This window comes from Streptopelia decaocto (assembly GCF_964273445.1).
Source record: "Streptopelia decaocto genome assembly, chromosome: 3".
Classification (NCBI taxonomy): domain Eukaryota; kingdom Metazoa; phylum Chordata; class Aves; order Columbiformes; family Columbidae; genus Streptopelia; species Streptopelia decaocto.
The window spans coordinates 117,282,261-117,301,396 of NC_138656.1; the positions used below are offsets into that span (position 1 = coordinate 117,282,261).

General features: G+C 51.1%; 1 protein-coding gene across 1 annotated transcript; it reads left to right on the forward strand.

Moving 5' to 3' along the window:
* Positions 1–348: 348 nt before the first annotated feature.
* On the forward strand, positions 349–11,596 carry PAQR8 (progestin and adipoQ receptor family member 8). The gene is made up of 2 exons (XM_082049517.1): positions 349–386; positions 9,528–11,596. The coding sequence occupies exon 2, from the start codon at positions 9,555–9,557 to the stop codon at positions 10,611–10,613; it is 1,059 nt and encodes a 352-aa protein (XP_081905643.1). The 5' UTR covers positions 349–386; positions 9,528–9,554; the 3' UTR covers positions 10,614–11,596.
* Positions 11,597–19,136: the final 7,540 nt, after the last annotated feature.

The window sequence follows — 19,136 nt, forward strand, 5'->3', positions numbered from 1 at the left end:
AGGGTGGCAGAGCCTGGCCCAGGCTGCCCAGGGAGGTTGTGGAGTCTCCTTCTCTGCAGACATTCCAACCCGCCTGGACACCTTCCTGTGTAACCTCATCTGGGTGTTCCTGCTCCATGGGGGGATTGCACTGGATGAGCTTTCCAGGTCCCTTCCAACCCCTGACATTCTGTGATCCTGTGAATGTGTCTGGGCCGGGTTCGGCTCAGCTCGGCTCAGCTCGGCCGGGCTCGGCCCGCGGGGCCACCCCGGGGCGGGCCGCGCATGCGCGGGACAGTGGCCGCGGCGCTGCCGGAGGCGGCCGCGGGAGGCAGCGGCGTCGGCGGGGACGGCGCGGGGTGAGTGCGGGGACAGCGCGGGCGGTGAGTGCGGGGACGGCGCGGACGGTGAGTGCGGGCGCAGCCGCGGTCCCCTCCCCGCGGGCAGAGCCTCATCCCGGGACACCCGCCGCGGGGCCCGGCTGCGAGCCGGGTACCCACCGTTCCATCCCCTGCTGAGCTCCGCTGGCCCCGCGTGGGTACCGCGGCTCCCCAGCCACGCCCGTCCATCCCTCCATCCATCCCTCCATCCCTCCATCCCTGCGGGTTGGGTCACGCCGGGCCGGTGCACACCCCAGCACCTGCGCACTGGGGCGGGTCCCCCGAGTGGGTAAAACACGCGTGGACCTCGATGCGCGATCATTTCGGCCCCCCCACCTCCAAGGTCCATCAATCCGGTGTCGGTCTTGCAGCCGGGGGAAAAGCGCAAGGAAGGCAGGAGTGCACGGGGATAAATGAACTTTGGCCATAAATTCCCCCCCGCAAGCCTCCGTGACCTGTATCTCCAGGGCTTTCTGAAGGAGAGAGGTGGGCATCGTTTGTCCTCCGTGTTTGTTAATAGCTGCGGGTGGATTTTCCTTGCATGACTTTGACCCGGGGACGTTCTGGATGCCATGGCGAGGAGGTGCATAGTTTAGCCGTGAGCCGCGTGAAGAACCAGCTCCTGGTGTTTGTTTTGGAGCTGCCACCTGCCCGTTTCACTTGACGCACCCCAGCTCATGCCTTGAATGGTCTGATGAAGGGTTGTTCCCTCCTTGTCATCTCCAGGACGCTTTGTTGGTAATTATACCCCAATTTCACAGCTGGATTTTTCCTGATAACTTCACGAGCATCTCACTTTTTTGAAGGGGGGGAAAAATTACATTTAACAGGCATTTGCTTGGTGTCAAACTGACGTGTCTGGTGCACGAGCAGGGCTGGGTACAGAGCCTCCTGATTGCTGTGCTGGGGGGTGAAATGCCGCAGATTAACTGGTGCTGGGTGCGCAGGCACTGGTACCAGTACCAGACTGGTCCTGCGCATTATTCGTGTTCGGTTCTGCACAGCTCCGGAGCTTCATCCCCAGGCTGCTATGGCCAGGGATGGCATTTTGCTGTGCCGTGGGATGGAGACGTTGGGGTATTTTTGCGGATCGTCGCTGCAGAGCTGGGAAATGGGTTATTTTGGGGGTGCCATCCACAGGGGGCTGAAGGGGTTGGGATGAGGATGTGTGTGATGCCAGCCTGGCAGCAGTCGCTGAAAAAGAGTGAAATCACAAAAGGGATGATGTGCATATGCAGCGCTCCGCAGGACTGGCATCCAGCGCTCTGAAGTCTGTTTTCTGTCTCTGCCGGGCGGGGGGGGGACAGCCAGCCATGAGTTCCACGTGTGGACGGTGCTGCTTGTGACGGGGTGCAGCGGGGGTGATACGTGTTGCACATAGTTCCTAGAAACCCGCGGGCTCGGGGGGCCAAACCGCAAGCCGTCACACATTTCCTGCCGCCCGGCTGCTGGAGGTGTGGGTTAACAGCCCTGTGCACGGCGGGATTTTCTGGTCGCTGGGCACCGTGCTTTTATTTATTCGCACAGACGCTGCAGCTGGAGCCTCTGGGTGAGGGTTTTGCTGTGGGGAGAGGTGGCTGGTGCAAGTGACATGCTGAGAATGGCAGAGCTGCCACCGTTGGGTCACGTTTGTGTGCTTGCAGCTCCTTGCATGTCCCGAGTCACGCACCAGCTGCCAGTACACATGGTAACCCCGTTCCTGGGGTCAGGCCAGCGGCCCTTTAATTGCAGTATCCATTTATGCTGAAGAAATTCCTCCCCAGGAATAAATTCCCAGGAAAGCTCGGAGAGGCTGCACGTTTGGTGTGCGGCCATATGCAGTCATACCTTATGCCCTCCATCCTTCAGGCAAGTAGAACTTGCTCACGGTTGCTTTTTATTCCCCGATGGATCAAGAAGGGACTTAACATGGATGCAGCACAACCCGTGTCCCTTGTTTGGTGGGGATTGTGATGAGGAAGAGTTTCTTGTGTTTCACCAGGAGGTTCAGCACAGTGTAGATTTCATCCCCACGCAGAATATACCGTTTCAGTCCATTTGTACATCACTCCTTTCACATGTACATCTCCAATTGCATCCTTGTAAAGATGCAGCTGGTCAAACTCAATGCCATGAGTTATGAAGGAATCAATGACTGGAGAGAGCAGGGTCATTTCAGGAAGGGAAAAAATGTCCATAAAGTGCTGAAGTGAAGGACTCTTGCCATAGAAGTCACTCACCTGGTACAGGGGGACGTGCTGTGTACCACCGTAGAGCTCAGTTACCTCTCCATCAGGCGCTGCTTTGAACCCCCATATACTGTCCCCAGTTGGACATAATGGAAAGCATCGATCTTCGTCAGATGTACATCATAGTGGAGTCTGTGTATGGCAAAGCCTGGGATGCACTCATACTTCCCAAGCCCTTCTGGATGCTTAAATAGTTCTATCAGGATGCCTGTGGCAGTGTTGGAAATCATGGAGTGTAGTAAATTAGAATAGTGTGCTAATGTGTGATTGCAGTCAAAGCCATCCGGTCCTCAGGGCTTGGCAAGGTCCTGGAAGGGTGACACTGGTGTCACTCACTGCAGAGCTCGCAGGGTTAAACAGTTAAATATGAGGAGGTCCCAGCTGGGACAAAGGGTTTGAGTGCGGGAAGAGCAGAGCTGCAGCTCCGGGGGCTGGCACAGATCCGCACTCTGCCCGCAGCAGCCACAGTGCTCTGCATGATTTATATACATTTTTTTCTAATGACCGAAGCTCTAAAATCCACAACCGTAAAAAAAAAAAATAATGTTTTTGTGCAAGAGGCTTTTGTGGACAACAGCAAATTAAGCAGCCTTGGCCCGTAGGCTCCATGGGACCTTTTGGCACCGGTGTGGAGCCTTTCGGCACGGGTGCGGAGCCCCGAGCAGCGCACAGGCGGTTTGGTTTGTTTGCTCTGCCTGCAGGCAGATGGTTCCTGGCTTGTCCCATCAGCACATAAATCTGAGCAGGGAGGAACTTGTGGGCTCGCTGAGGTCTCCTTGCGTTAGCGGGAGTTCCTGTCTCCAGCAAATCTCACAGAATGACAGAGTCACAGAATGTCAGGGGTTGGAAGGGACCTGGGAAGCTCATCCAGTGCAATCCCCCCATGGAGCAGGAACACCCAGATGAGGTTACACAGGAAGGTGTCCAGGCGGGTTGGAATGTCTGCAGAGAAGGAGACTCCACAACCTCCCTGGGCAGCCTGGCCCAGGCTCTGCCACCCTCACCAGGAACAAGTTTCTTCTCAAATTTAAGTGGAACCTCTTGTGTTCCAGTTTGAACCCATAATCTGTACTGAAAGAGTTGTGCCATGGGCTGGTGGCTTTAGGAAAGGCTTATGGCCTTGTGTAGGTGGCTATTGAGGGATGGAGGGGAAGGGTAGTGTGTCCTATGGGCCTTGCAGGGGGAAATGCAGGAGCTAAAAGTGAGATGCAGCTGAAACAAATTCAAGCCCCTTTTTCAGCCAATGGGGAAAAACAAAGCAACCCCCCGCCAACAAACATGAACAAAAACCCCAAACAAAACCAAACCCAAGCACTTTCCTGGCAGCTGATCCCACTGCATCGGTGGTCCCCGCAGGACTGAATGTAGCAGGGTGGCTGGAGCAAAACCGTGTCTGGGGATGTGCTGACACCTCAGCAAGCTGATGGCTGCAGGTCGTTGATCAGGAACCCGGTCTGGTTTGATTGCTGGTGAACTCCAGGCTTGTAAGTGTGGGTATTGCACCCCAGGGATCTCACACCACCCGAAACTGAGCCACAGGCTGTTGGGGGTTGTGTCTGTGTGTGGGAAAAGAAAGTGGTGAGCAGACCGGATAGTGTGAAGAGCAACCGTTTGGTGAGATCAGGAAGAAAAGCTGCGGAATGTTGCCTCAATCTTGAGCCATTTTTGATAGGAGGGGGATGGACTTGCCAGAGGACATCATTCTCAGACAGGGTCTATGGGTAGAAATAATGAATATTAACATTTTTGCCTCTGCATAGTGCTAAAGAGCAAAGACAACCAGAATATGCACTAGCTTAGTTTTGGGGTGGTGGAGAGAATGAGGAGTTGTCCTGAGCCCCCTGCTCCTGACCACCATGGCAGAGTCATGTTGGCTGCCAAGAGACTCCCCCAGCGCAGACCTGCAAATACTTTGTGCAATTTCCCTCTCTGGGGAGATAAACTGAGGCAGGAAAGACAATAAAATATGATAATGTATTGGGATGGAAGGTATATTCATGTACCCACTCAGGAAATACGGTGGTAAAACACTGGTATATGTTGGGCAGAAAGGTGGTGGATAAACCATCCCTGGAGACATCCCAGGCCAGGCTGAATGGGGCTTTGAGCAACCTGAGCTGGTGAAGATGTCCCTGCTCATGGCAGGGGTGGCACTGGGGGAGCTTTGAAGCTCTCTCCAACCCAAACTATGATTCTATGAAAATCAGGCTCCTGCTCAAGGTTTGGATGCCGAAGCCGCTGCAAGAGGCACCTGCTGCTTGGCATGGCCAAGCTGGACACCAGCCTCATCTGCTTCCAGGCCACAAGAACCATGGGGAGCTGATGGTGCCATCTGTGAGGGATCCTGCCATGTCCTGCCGGCTCTAATGCCTCATCTCCCAGTATCACAAAATGTTCATTTTCTAGTCATAACATGCGCTTGGACAAACCCTGCATCAGCTGCATGCTGCATGTGTGTGCATGTGTATATGGAAATGTAGAATTTGAGCCATTTTATTTTATTTGAATTTTTATAGAAGGTTATTTTGACCCTCTTTCTTAACAGATAAAGGAGTTGCACCAGGGAAGGTTCAGACTGGATATTAGGAAACATTTCTTCCCCAAAGGGCTGTGGGGCATTGGAACAGGCTGCCCAGGGCAGTGGTGGAATCACCATCCCTGGAGCTATTTAAAAGACACATAGATGAGGTTCTTAAGGACATAGTTTAGTGCCAGTGTTGGGTTAATGGTTGAATGCAATGATCTTGAGGATCTCTTCCAACCAAAATGATTCTGTTAATTTTGAACCCCAGGCTTCAAAATGACCTGCTGTCCTTCCAGGGGATTTTGCTCCACTCCCAGAAGAGAGGAATTCAGGAATTAAGCACCTGCGGCTCGTAAAACGGGCCGTTGCCCACTGCTCCATAATCACTGCTGTTATGCTATCCACATTTTTTATTTTGTGATAAATACAATGTGTTTATTAAAGACTTCCCCACAGCTGAGCTCCCCGGTCCTCTCTGCTTTGTTTAGCAGGATTTGCTGCCTTTCTAGAAGCCTGTGTTAACCTCTGGTGCCTGAATAGTGTCCTGCGAACAAATATATGGCATTGGCACAGCCTGAGTCCCAGTCAACACCGAGGCTGGACCGGTGGGAAAATCAGCCGTGCTCTGTAGGAAATTTTCTCATTCAAACCCCTCCATCCGACTGTGCCCAAAAAGCTGGGAAGAAGCTCGGCTTTCCATTATCCTCTTCAAAAGGGAGAGGAAAAATTGGAACACGGGGATCGTTCTCCTCCTTGTGCCGCGGGTCTATTGTGCTGCGATGATCCAGCCTGGCCAGCGTCCATTCCCTTCTCGCCTTGCAGCTCCCTCCCCGAATCAAATGCTGCTTCTTGGTCGCTGTTAATTGGGAGCAGCCAAAATAACTGAATCCCCCGGAGATGGGGGGAGTGAGGACAGAATCTCAACGAGATGCCCGGCCTATGAATGTGGCTTTCAGCCGCTGCGACGCCCCCGTGCAGGGAAAAGAATAGGGGCTCTGTGAAAAGTGAAACAGCCAGTGCTGACCTTGGCTTTCTGGGTTGTTTTTTTTTGTTGTTTTTTTAAAAAAAATTTTTTTTTTTTTGCCCTTTCTCTCTCATTTCTAAGGTTAATTGCTCGTTGCTTTGTCCATCACATGATCGCTGGGATTTGCCAACTCGTTCTCACTCGTTAATGTCACAAGTGCCGTTTAAAATAAGCAGCCTACCAGGTTCCTGGTTCAGCACTGTTTATCGCAGTATCAGATGTGTTTTCCTGTGATTTCGGACTATTATTTTGAAAATCTCTGCCCCTCCCTTGGCCTGTTAAAAATGGGCATTTTCCAGCTTTGAAGCCTGGCTGGAAGGACGTGTGCAGCGTGGGAGCTCTCCCCAGCTCTGTGCACAGGCGATACGCACTGTAGACACCGAGCCCTCAGTGCCGGTGCCAGCCTGTGCCAGGGACAGACGCTGCCCGTCTCTCTCGGACCCTTTCAGCATGCAAAGCGGGCAGGACACGGGTGCTGGAAGAGGCGACGTGCCCCTCGCATCGACAAACTCCCTATGGGCAGGGTTGGCTGTCGCCTGCCCGTGTGTCTTCTGGTTGTCTTTGCTCTTTATCATAGAATCATTAAATGGTTTGGGTGGGAAGGGACCTCCAAAGCTCCCCCAGTGCAACCCATGCCATAAGCAGGGACATCTTCACCAGCTCAGGTTGCTCAGAGCCCCGTCCAGCCTGGCCTGGGATGTCTCCAGGGATGGTTCATCCACCACCTCTCTGGCCAACCTGGGACAGGCTCTCACCACCCTCAGTGCAAACAATTTCTTCCACTGGATGTGAAGAAAAGGTTCTTCACCCAGAGGGTGCTGGAGCACTGGAACAGGCTCCCCAGGGAGGTGTCACAGCCCCAAGCCTGACAGTGTTCAAGAGGAGACTGGACAACGTCCTCAGACACACGGTGTGAACTGTGGGGTTGTCCTGTGCAGGGACAGGAGTTGTACTCCATGATCCTTGTGGGTGCCTTCCAACTCAGGATATTCTGTGATTCAAGGATATTTAGTCTTACGCATCTGTGAAACCAAAATACCATTTGCAGCGACCACCTTCCCTTCCACCTTTTGTAGTTAAGGCAGCTCCATGAAACTGAGCAGCCAGATTCCTCTGTGAAAGGTGCTGAGGCAGAAAGCCTGGTAAGCACAGGGAGAGAACTGACTGGAAAATGCAAGTCCTAGTTACGACAACTGCCATCTGCTAGAACAAGGAAGCAACATGAAAATATTTTGTCTGTTATCAGAAGCTTTGGGTTGCGAGAGGAAGTGGGACTTGCAACCTGGTGCAGCGTCTGCTCTGACTTTGCTCTTTGTGCTGTGTCGCCCCGAGGCCGTTCGACAGGTCCCATCTCTCTCCGTGTTTCACACCATTTCACATCTTGCAGCCCAGCACGGGTCTCCCATCATGCACCCACACAAACTATACCCCTTGTCCCACCTCTGACAGAAGAAAAACAGATCATTTCCCACACTCAGCCAAAATGCTGATTTGCATTGAATTATTGTTGGCCATCTCCCTGCGCTTGCAGCTCTGGTTGGGTGTGTATGAGCTTAGGAGGCAGGCTCCACTCCTGCAAAAATATATGTGTTGGCTGCACAGGGGTTACCAGAGCCCTGCAGAGTCTGGTGGGGCTCTGTCAACATCAAATTCAGTTCAAGCATGGACATCACTATGATGAGTTCTCTCTTTTTTTTGTGTGTGTGGCATAAACACCAGCAGGGAAGAGAAATATCCAGGCTGGAAGGGAAATAGAGGGTACTGGAAGTTAATTCAGTGCTGTGAGGTTGTCTGCAGACATTAGGATCCTGCTGTGCCCTGAATCTGAAGCTTTCCAGCCAGAGCTTAGCAACTCTGGAGGTTGCCAAGGAACAGAGCAGGCAGAGCAGCGCCCAGCACTGGCGTTCGGCTGCTCTGAGCGTCCAGGCACATCTCGGAGAATCAGAGAATCACAGGATGGTTTGTGTTGAAGGGACCTTAAAGCTCCCGCAGTGCCACCCCTGTCATGAGCAGGGACATCTTCACCAGCTCAGGTTGCTCCGTCCAGCCTGGCCTGGGATGTCTCCAGGGATGGTTCATCCACCATCTCTCTGGCCAACCTGGGACAGGCTCTCACCACCCTCAGCACAGACAGTTTCCTCCTCATGTCTGGCCTGAATATCACCTCTTGTAGTTGAAAACTCTGATGCGGAGCCTCTCGTTTCTCCTTCACCTTCCAGCCCTGTTGCTTTTTGCAGGTGGAAGGAGGAGGGCTGCAGATTTGGGACTGTGCACTTCTGCCCATCTCCCTCTGCCCCGTCCCTGCAGCAGCCCCAGGCACGACACCCCTGTGCAAGCTGTGTGCTAGGGAAGCCAGGTGTATTGCAACCTCCACGATTTGGTTGGGACCCTCTTCACTTGGGTGCAGAAAGGCAAGTTATCCCTTAAATAAGTAATTTGACCTTAATTTTGCCCCTGAGCAGTTTGTTCTATGGGAAAGGGTTGTTCAGCATGGAGAAGAGAAGCTCCGAGGGGACCTTATTGCAACCTTTCTGGACTTAAAAGGGCCGATAAGAAAGATGGGGACAGACTTTTGAGCAGGGCCTGTTGCAACAGGACAAGGGGTGATGGTTTTAAACTAAAGGAGGGAGATTCAGGCCAGACATGAGGAAGAAAGTGTTTATAATGCAGGTGGTAAAACACTGTCCCAGGTTGGCCAGAGAGGTGGTGGATGCCCCATCCCTGGAGACATCCCAGGCCAGGCTGGACGGGGCTCTGAGCAACCTGAGCTGGTGAAGATGTCCCTGCTCATGGCAGGGCTGCCACTGGGGGAGCTTTGGAGGTCACACTCCACCGAAACCATTCTGTTTTTCTATGAAAAATTCCCTCTGAAAATATTCAGGTGCTTTCTTGACATCTAACTGCTTCTTGCCTTCCCTTATTGGCAGCTCCTGGCTACTCCCAAACATGCTCCAAGCTGAGTGACATTGCTGTGCCCATCTGACACCAGCTGAACTGCAGGGACAGGACTGTGTCGTCCTTCTCCATGCTGAATTTAGGTCTGCTGAGTCAAAAAAAGCCCCTTTCCCCTAAGAGCAGGGCCAGCACCTTGAAAACATCATGCCTCATCCCACCCAGAATGGCAGCATGCTCTTCTCCCCAACGCATTGTTATTAAATTGGATATTAGGAACAATTTCTTCATGGAAAGGGCTGTTGGGCATTGGAACAGGCTGCCCAGGGCAGTGCTGGAGTCACCATCCCTGGAAGGGCTTAAAAGACACGTAGATGAGTTTCTTAGGGACATGGTTTAGTGCCAGAGTTTAGTTAATGGTTGGATGCGATGATCTTGAGGGTCCCTCCCAACCAGAATGATTCTATGATTAATGTTTCCTCTGTCTCCCCTCCCCGCAGGGCACAAAGACGACACACACGGCGAAGATGACGGCCATCCTGGCGCGGCTCAGCACGCTGTCCCTCAGCGGGCAGCATCTCAGCCGCCTCCCCAGGCTGCTGGAGGACGGTCTGCCCCAGATGCCCTGCACGGTCAAGGAGTGCGAGGTGCCGCAGCTTTTCCGCGAGCCATACATCCATGGTGGGTACCGGCCCACCGGCCAGGACTGGCGCTACTACTTCCTCAGCCTCTTCCAGAAGCACAACGAAGTGGTCAACGTGTGGACTCACCTCCTGGCAGCGCTGGCGGTGCTGCTGAGGTTCAAGACCTTTGTGGAGGCCGAGCAGGTACCTGTGGACGCGTGGTCCTTGCCTTTGCTCGTCTTTGTCCTCTCCTCCGTCACCTACCTGACCTGCAGCCTCTTGGCCCACCTCCTGCAGTCCAAATCGGAGCTGTACCACTACACCTTCTACTTCGTGGACTACGTTGGAGTCAGCATCTACCAGTATGGTAGTGCCTTGGCCCATTTCTACTACAGTTCCGACCAAGCCTGGTATGACAAATTCTGGCTTTTCTTCCTGCCGGCAGCTGCTTTCTGTGGCTGGTTGTCCTGTGCCGGCTGCTGCTACGCGAAATATCGGTACCGCCGGCCTTACCCCGTCATGAGGAAGATGTGCCAGGTGATCCCAGCAGGGCTGGCGTTCATCTTGGATATCAGTCCCGTCGCCCATCGGGTGGTTCTGTGTCACCTGGGAGGCTGTGAGGAAGATGCCGCTTGGTACCACACATACCAGATACTGTTTTTCCTCATCAGCGCTTATTTCTTCTCCTGCCCCGTCCCTGAGAAGTACTTCCCTGGCTCCTGTGATATCATTGGCCATGGCCACCAGATCTTCCACGCCTTCCTGGCCATCTGCACCCTGTCACAGCTGGAAGCCATTCTATTGGATTACAAGAACAGGCAGGAGATTTTCCTGAAAAGACACGGGCCTTTCTCCATTTATCTCTCTTGCGTCTCTTTTTTTGGCCTGGTGGCTTGTAGTGCCATCACAGCTTACATCCTGCGGTGCAGGATCAAGGCCAGCCTGGCTAAAAAAGACTCCTGAGAGTCACAAATGTGACATCACCAGGGTGGTGAAAAATCAAGAAAAGGGGCATAACATATTAGAGACATAACTGGCTTCTTTGCCTAACCCGCTGTGACTAACATGGACCCGGGACTTGGGTGGAGGGCTGGAGATTTCATGCTGGATGCATTTTCACAGCAGGAACTTGCCTTTTGCCATCCAGGGGAAATGGGGTGTTTTAAGCCAGAACTAATCATTGAACTAAGGATGCCGGAATAGGCAGAGGTTTCTTGTTCATTCTGGTAAAGCTGTGGGGGGTATCTTGCTGAATGTCAGGGGAGGCAACCTGAAGGTTGTGAGGATGTAGAAGGGGCTCACAAGGCAGTGGAGAATGCACCTTGAGGACCACAGGTGCATGTGATGACCTCTTTGGGTTTTGCCATCTCTGCTGTCTGTGGGAGATCTGTTTTATGAAAGGCAGTGGCAAGGTTTCAGGAGGAGTCTACATTTCTAGGGTTCCGGTGCAAGGGTGTGTGGGGCACAGTGGTTGGTAGGATCCTTTTCCAGTTGGGTTAAGCCAGGTTCTCTCTAGGGTCCCTTTGTCTAGTATCTCAACGCCAGGTTGCTGAGGTGGCTTTGGCAAAGAATGTTTGGAGACTTAGGCCTGGCCTGGGGTCCTGTAGGACAAGCTGGATCTGAATGTGAGCCCTGTGTCTGCTGGTGGAGATGTTAGCTCAGCTCCATCTTCTCTTTCTGTCTGACCGCATCAGCTGCAGTGGAGCTGCTCACCAAAACGATGCAGCCGGGCTGTCCCAAGGGTTACCAACAGGACATGGGTCTTTCTCAGCAGTTGGAATTTCACCTAAGGTTGTGGTAGCGTTGACAGCCGTTTGGTAGCCTACACGACAGGTCTTCAAGGCTCCTCACTTCCATTTGAAGCGCTTGGTTGCCTTTGAGGAGCTGGGCCTGGGTCAGGCTGGAGATGGCTTTGAGTCTTCCCCAGTGGCAGAGGTTGAGCACCCCTGAGGCCACCCGTGTTCAGGATGCTGGTCCCAGGAGGGGTGATGCTTTCAATGCATCATTTTGGCTGCTTGTGTGATGGGTTCATGCATTCCTGCATTGACTGCATCATCTAAGGACTCAGACTGAGCTCCAGCACTGTCCATGCAGTGTAGAGTAACCTGGCTGTGACCTGTCTGGTATGTGAAAGGCTCTGGGCCTCCAACAACCCTACTGCAGTCATGGGCAAAAGGATATGCAAGTGAAGTAGTCTTTATTCCCCTCTTAATGGTGCTTTTCAGAACACCCATAGGAAGGCTGACCTCGAAGCTGCAGACTTGCTTTTCTCTGACCAGCGGGTCTGTGAATCTGGCACGTTTTTATCAGCACTAGACGAAGGTTTAACAGCAAAAGGCAGGAGCAGAGTGACAGCATCAGGGCCCTGTGCCGAGTGGCAAAGATAGTGGTCAGGGACGCTCCATGTCCATGGGTCAGTCCTGTCCATGGTGTAGAAAGGACTGATTTACTGTTTCCCTCACCAGACGAGTCTCTTCTGTGCCTGCTTGGGAGGAACCTCAGTTGCACTGAAGTTGGTAGCACTTGCAGGACAGGATGCTCAGAGCCAGTGCAGAAATACGGTCCTATTCAGCTAACGCACCTTCTGTTTGACCCACTGCTTAGTAAAGCCTGGCACAGCTCCTCCCAGCTCTACATTGTGCAAGACCTGCAGCCTCAAACACTTCCACATCGGGCAAATTCCTATAAGGTATAAATCTTTGCTGAAAGCAAAGCAGCCATGGGATCTCTGCCAGCCACAGATTGGTCTCGTTGAACCCAAGGGCAGGCAAATGAATTGTGATTGCTGGTTCTGAGCAGGCAGAGTTGAGGGTTGGGGTATGATTTGTCATGACAAGCACTGATTTCTGCACTTGATCTGTTTTTTTTTAACTATTGATATGTGTGTGTTTGTGTACGTGTGTGTGCACATGATTTATTATCCAGAAAGGCTTTGCCTTTGGCTTTTATATGTGCAGAGCATCCTAGTTGGGTCAAGATTAGCCTGAAGGAAACAGTGCTATGGTACTGGGGGAGCAAGGTGGGCCAGACAACAAGTATCTCTGAAACGGATCTGTTAGTAGGTGCTTTGCTGTGTTTTGTGTACTAATGTGAAACTCATGGCCCTATCAACAAATTAAATACAGAGGGAGAGGGAAGGAAGTTTTGAGTACAAGAGAAGAAATCATAGGGGAGCCTTCAGGTCGTATAGTCCACGCTTTCTCATGACTCTTGGCCTCCTGGTTTACATCCAGGCTAGCTGAGAAGTTAATTACTTCATTTCCTACGGTGTAATTTGATGGTACAGCCATGCTCACCTAACAGTAAATGTGCCTCCGGGGAGCGGCAAGTGGAGATGGTCCCGCTTACACCTCGTCATTCCCCTTCCCTTGCACAGAAGCTCATCTGACCGCAGAGCGAGCCGGTGCCAGGAGATGGACCGGCAGAAAACCAATCCTACTGAAAAAACGTCATTTTTGCTGGTTTTAACTTGGAGAATTCTGCTGCCTCCAGGCAGCTTGCACAGCAGCTGGTTGCTCAATTAGCTCCGCTGCACCGATGGGCTGCTCCCTCCGTGGTCTCTGTGGCTTTGCTGGTGCGTTTCCTCCCAGTTTGAGGAAAGAGTTCCAGTGGCAGCAGTGATTTTTTCTCATAGCCTGATTTGCCTTTTGTGGTAGATAAAGCAGAATAAGCCACTGAGTGAATCTCGCTGGATGGCATCAGTGGGGTCCTGTGCCAGGAGTAAACTGGGCTGGTCCAGAGCTCCTTTCTGGGTGAAAACTGGGAAGGAACGGGCATCATTGCTGACAGCAAACCCTGCTCTGCTGCCACCTGGAGTCATACTGGTACCAAAGGAAGGGGTCACCCAGGCGTTTCCCTGTCTAAGGATTTGAAAATAGATGATGTGTCCTGCCCTTGTCGAAGGAGGATGGGTACAGTAACACCATCTGGTTCAGGGACAGGGAGAGGAGGTGCCCCCATGGCTCTTCTGAGGTATTTCTGGTCATATGTCTTCTCCTCCTTGGTCCAGCAGAAGTGAAACTTCTCCTTCTGAAGCCATCATGTGACAGTGGTGGTGTTTTCCATATTTTCGTGTGACCCCTTGGGTGAAGCTGCTCACGTCTCTGTGTGGCCCTGCTCTCAGGCCTGGAGCTGACCTCCTGTTACCATGATGGGCTGATGGAGCAGGGGATCACCACACACATCGCTGCTGCTGTGAGGATGCACCCTTGTGTCACAAGGCACTCCGCAACACTGGAGCTTCCTTCATCCTGGTCTCCATCCTCCTCCTCTTCCTCCAACCGGCTTCTTTCTTTCCCTCATCCCCAGATTTCGTGCTTGTGCCTTATGCACCTGGCTGCCTACATGGGAAGACCCCACATGCCGTGGAGTCTGCTGCACCTCAACCAGGCACTCCTCAAAGTCCTGCCGTTCACACAGGGGAGACCAGGGCTGGGTCCAGAGAGAGTAAAAGTGCCGCTGTGATAAATGCTGAGCTCACCCTGAGAGGCTCTCATGGCCTCCTCCTTGGGCTCACTGCTTGGAGAACACCTCCTGCTGTCATGATGTTCCTCTAAAGGCATGGCTGGGAGGGGGTGCCCATGCTTTGAAGAGCTGACCACCAAAGGTTGAGGAAATCTGAGATCCTGAAAGGCCTGAGGTCCTAACCCTCTCCCCCAGGAATCTCTGCTCCTGAGACAGTATTTTTTGCACATCTTGCAACCCGTATCTGTACAGGACAGCTCCTGAAAATTCATCCCAATGTGCCTTCTGCTTTTCCTTTTCGGAATCCATCCTGAAGGCACCTGAAGCTCTGAGCAGCCTCTGTGCTGATGGTCCGTGGTTGAGCTTAACAGCCAGTGGTGCACAGAGCAGAAGAGGAGGATGGAGAGAGGTGCCTTAAACTTGTATTTATGCCTAATGATTTGTGTAACAAGGCAAGGACGGGTTCCTCGTGTGCCTTGCAATTTATATCTTTTACTGACAAGATTATTTTTAAGCACTGTTTATTACTAAGCAGAAGTACAAAAGAGTTTGTATTTTTTTCCCTGGGAAGGGTATGACTGTTCCATATTAACCATCCCCTTCCCAGCTCTCATCTGCTGACTTTGTATTGTTGCAAACATTGATAATATTTTAAGCTTTCTACTGTACTGATCATTATTTAAAAACCTTAGTGAAAAAAAAAAATCTGTAAAAGCAAAATGATTGTTGTGGTGTGAAATTCTCAAATGCACAACTAGAGGTTATGAGTCTTCAGGAAGAAAAGTGGATAATAATTACAGAGTGGATATATTGGAGTGGATATTAATTATAACAATAATGAACAATAGGGTGTGGTTTTATCTGTGCATCTCAAAGCACTTTGCAGGTTTCACTGTAACAACTTGATTTCATTCCCTTTTCACGAGAGAGGTGCCCTGACACTGATTAGAGCGATTGAAGTTCATCATCCACAAAAGTACCTGGGTGTCCCATTTCCCTTAATTGGCATCAGAGGTGAGTATCTAGTGATTTGGTGGCCTGGCACCCAAGCACTGCAGCTTTGGTGGCCAAGCTGTGAATGGAAGTGACTGTTCAAGCAAAACATTTCAGTGTGTGCATAAAATTAAGCTCCACCTCCTCATCTTCTCGACCTGTCCTTCCTGAAGAGCCTGCGTCCCTCCATGGCAACATTCGAGTCATGGGAACTGTCCCACCGTGTCTTCCTGCTCCCAGCACGATCGCAGCCCTGCAGCTGCACCCTGATCTCAAACTCGTCATGCGTAGTCCGCATCCTGCCTGCATTACACGCACTGCAGGGAAACACCCCAGCGCAGTCACTTCCCAATAAATGTTTTGGGGGATTTTGCCATAACTGTGCCTTGTAGGCACTTCCTAGCTGGCATGCGAAGGCTGGAGGTGACCCTGCTTAAGCCCTGGTGTGTTCACTTTGTGATCCCTTTCTGTCACATAACTCCATGCCCGCTCCTCATCAGTCTTCTCCATCACTGCGTGACAGGGCTGATGGTAGCTTCTCTATCCTCCCTCCCCCTGTATTCAGCACTGCTGAGGCTGCAACTTGAATCCTGGGGTCAGTTTTGGGCCCCTCAGGCCAAGAAAGGCCTTGAGGTGCTGGAGCGAGTTGAGAGAAGGGAACGGAGCTGGTGATGGGCTGGAGCACAAGTGTGATGGGAGCGGCTGAGGGACCTGGGGGGTTCAGCTGCAGAACAGGAGCTGAGGGGAGACCTTCTGATCTCTGAACTGCCTGAAAGGAGCTTGGAGCCAGGGGGGTCGGGCTCTGCTCCCCAGGAACAAGTGCCAGGAGCAGAGGAAACGGCCTCAAGTTGTGCCAGGGGAGGCTGAGGTTGGATCTGGGGAACAATTTCTTCCCCAAAGGGCTGTTGGGCATTGGAACAGGCTGTCCAGGGCAGTGGTGGGGTCAACATCCCTGGAGAGGCTTAAAAGACATGTAGGTAAGGTCCTTAGGGACCTGATTTAGTGCCAGTGTGAGGTTAATGGTCAGACGTGATGATCTTGATGATCATCCCTCGTTTAAACTCTCTTTAGCAGCAGGATCATGTGCATTCGTGTACATACCCCATTCCCCAGGATATACACTTGGTATGAATTTCAATCCTCAAAAAAATCTGCTCTTTTCCCCTCTTCTACCACTACACTACTAATTTTAATTCTTATTTCTTCATACACAGAGCAAGGCTTCTGTACTGTTGTGCTTTTACCCACCAGAGGGCGAGATGCCGTCATCTGTGGCTGCAAGAGAGGCCTCCAGTGCCACGAAAGCATAGCCTTCAGCCTTAGCGTTCCAGACAGGCTTAGGAAAAAACGCTGCCATCCAAGCAGGCGAGCAGCCAACTCTGCAAAGAGACGCATTTCCGAGGGAGAGGTGTGCTTTGCGAACGTCTCGCCCTCTGCCTAAGTGACAGGGATTTCACCAGACCTGTTAGGCCGAAGTTTTAAGTTTCCATGAAGTAAAACCTGGAAAAGAATGGGAGAAATTAGCAAAACAGAGAAACAGGAGTGTTAACTTTTTTTAACATGAAACAAAACCAGAGACTTGTGGTATGCTGAGAAGAAACTGCTTGGTGATAGCGTTTTAGAGAATGTATTTAGTACATAGCCATCATTATCCGATATCACACACACACCCTTGACGCGTGAAAAGTCAGAGATGGTTATTTGCAAAAGCAGGAACTGGTTTATCCAAAGCACATGAAGCCAAATGCAAAAAGTAAAAGAGCTTCCAAGTCAGAGGAACAAGGCATTTTGGTCATTTCATGTGTCACCAGCCACACAGGAGAGAATGTGAAAGAAGGGAACGATTTTTACCTCAAGCACCAGATATTGCAGCAGCCAAGTTGCCTCACAAGAGGTCCTTTTACCCAGTAACTCTTTATCTGGTCTTCTTGGAGCTCACAGGTAACAAAGGCAGAGATGCAAAGCATTACCAACAAGCTCTAAGTGAAATGTTTCCTTCTTTGTTCTGCTAAGCGGCTGTTGAAGATGGTCTGAGGGCCTAGGTCAGGGGAAGAATATTTCCCCATATTGCCTGCTGCTCCTGTGGACTTCGGAGAGAGAGGCCTTAGCAGCCCTGGAAAAAAAGAACTGAACATGCCCAAAATTTAAGGTATTAAGCTACCTGCTGTGTCTTAAATTCTGCAGCTGTTCCCAGTGATGGCTCATCCTTTATCCTGCAGTTCTTTGGGGTTTTTTGCTGGCTGAAGGTAAGACCTGTTCTCAATCCAAAACAGTTTCTCTAGCTATGAAGTGATGAGCACTAAACTCATTCCTTGGCAATATCCTTTCTAACACACCTTAATGAAATATTTGGCCCTTCAGGGCCAATAGATGAGGTGGAAGAAATTAAAAAACCAACCAAGCTTGTATTGCTTCATCTGGAAGTCTGTTGGTCAGTCGGATAAATGCTGAAGCAGTGTAGAGGGTGGTGTGGGAGAACAGTCTGGTCTCTGAACCCCTCAATATTTAACCAGATATATGGATATCTCAGCGACTGCCAACAAGCCCGGGCTTCTGAGAGTTTTTTTCAAAGACCCATTAGCAGTTATCCTTGGATCCCTCTGGCCACAGATGGGGTATATCGCAATAGCATCCACTCTTCTTGCATGAGGATTCACAGGCTGGGCTTTTTTATTGACGTGTATTACAGTGGCGTATATAAACACAATAGCCCAGTCTTTCCTCTAAAATACATAAGCTTTAAACAGATAAGAAATCTTGATAACTACTTCCTTTTCCCTTTCATGAGAGTAGGGATGTAGGAGGCTCATCTTAACCTTGGCAAGTTGGACTTGCCTGTACAGAGGTTGATGTCAAAAATGCAGCTGAATCCAGATGTTCTGACTTATGCTTCAATTCCTTAGTCCTCATTTCTCTTCTCTCCTACTTTATGGTCACTATTCCTAAGAAAGTACCAGCTCCTGCTACAGCTTTCCTAAATCTTCCTTTCTTCATTCCCATCTCCCTTAAAACACGCAGGAGGAATGTGCTGGGACCACGGTCTCCCAGTTCTGTCCCTGCTCATGTTCAAGCGCAACATCTCGCTTTGTGACCATGGATAAATCCCCTGGCCTTAGTTCCCCCTTCACACAAAATGCAGGATAACAGTGCTCCTGCCCCATTGCAAGCCATGTACAGGGGCACTCTGCCTTGTTAAAAAGTTGCTGTCCCTCTCCTAGATGATGGCCCACAGCGCCAAGTTTCCTTCTCTGAGCAAAGCCCCGTCCCTCACTAAGTTCAGGAAACCCTGCTTAGATATCACAGCAGGAGAAATCAGAGAGCAAACTTCACTCCCAGCACCTGCATCTGAGTCAGCACTCACATTAGCTGCCATTCAGATCCAGCTCTTTCAGCCCTGCTTGGCCTTCAATCTGTTATTTTCCTTTCTAAGCTCGGCAGGCTCATTCTTTATCTCCCACCGTCTGGCGTTCTTCTCTCTCCCACACCACACTTAGACAGTCTGGCTGCATTTCTCTCTGCTTACAAAGCTCAGATCCTGCTGCTTGCCCTTGAAACACAGCCTGGTCTGTCTTGTGCACTGCTGATAAACCGAGCAAGGCAACAACATAGAAAAAACACTTTCCTCTCTGGTGATTCTCTTAGTTCTCTTTTATCTCTTGCATATGGGAGTGACTTTTGCACAACCAACTTTTCCTTGATGCCTCCCCACTGCTTTTTGCTGCTTCCTTCAGAAAGAGATTAAAATCGTGTTTAAAAGAGAGGAACCATCAGTGCTACATGTTAAAAAATGCACTATTTCACAGCAAATATACATACTATATACATAATAAACCAGCACAATCACTTCTGCTGTTACAGTTGAGCGCTCCAGGTTTGGATTTGTGTCTCCACATCTGCTCCACTCTCTGGTCACAAGCACAGAGACAACTCCCAAAGGCGCCACCACCCGTTTTGGAGGCCAAGAGATTTTAATAGCACGGACCTCGTCCAGCTGTGCCGAGGGGGTGCTGCCCTGGCAGAGGGGATACC

Coding starts and splice junctions, on each gene's coding strand:
- PAQR8 (XM_082049517.1), top strand. CDS start 9,555: ATGACGGCCATCCTGGCGCGGCTCAGCACGCTGTCCCTCAGCGGGCAG.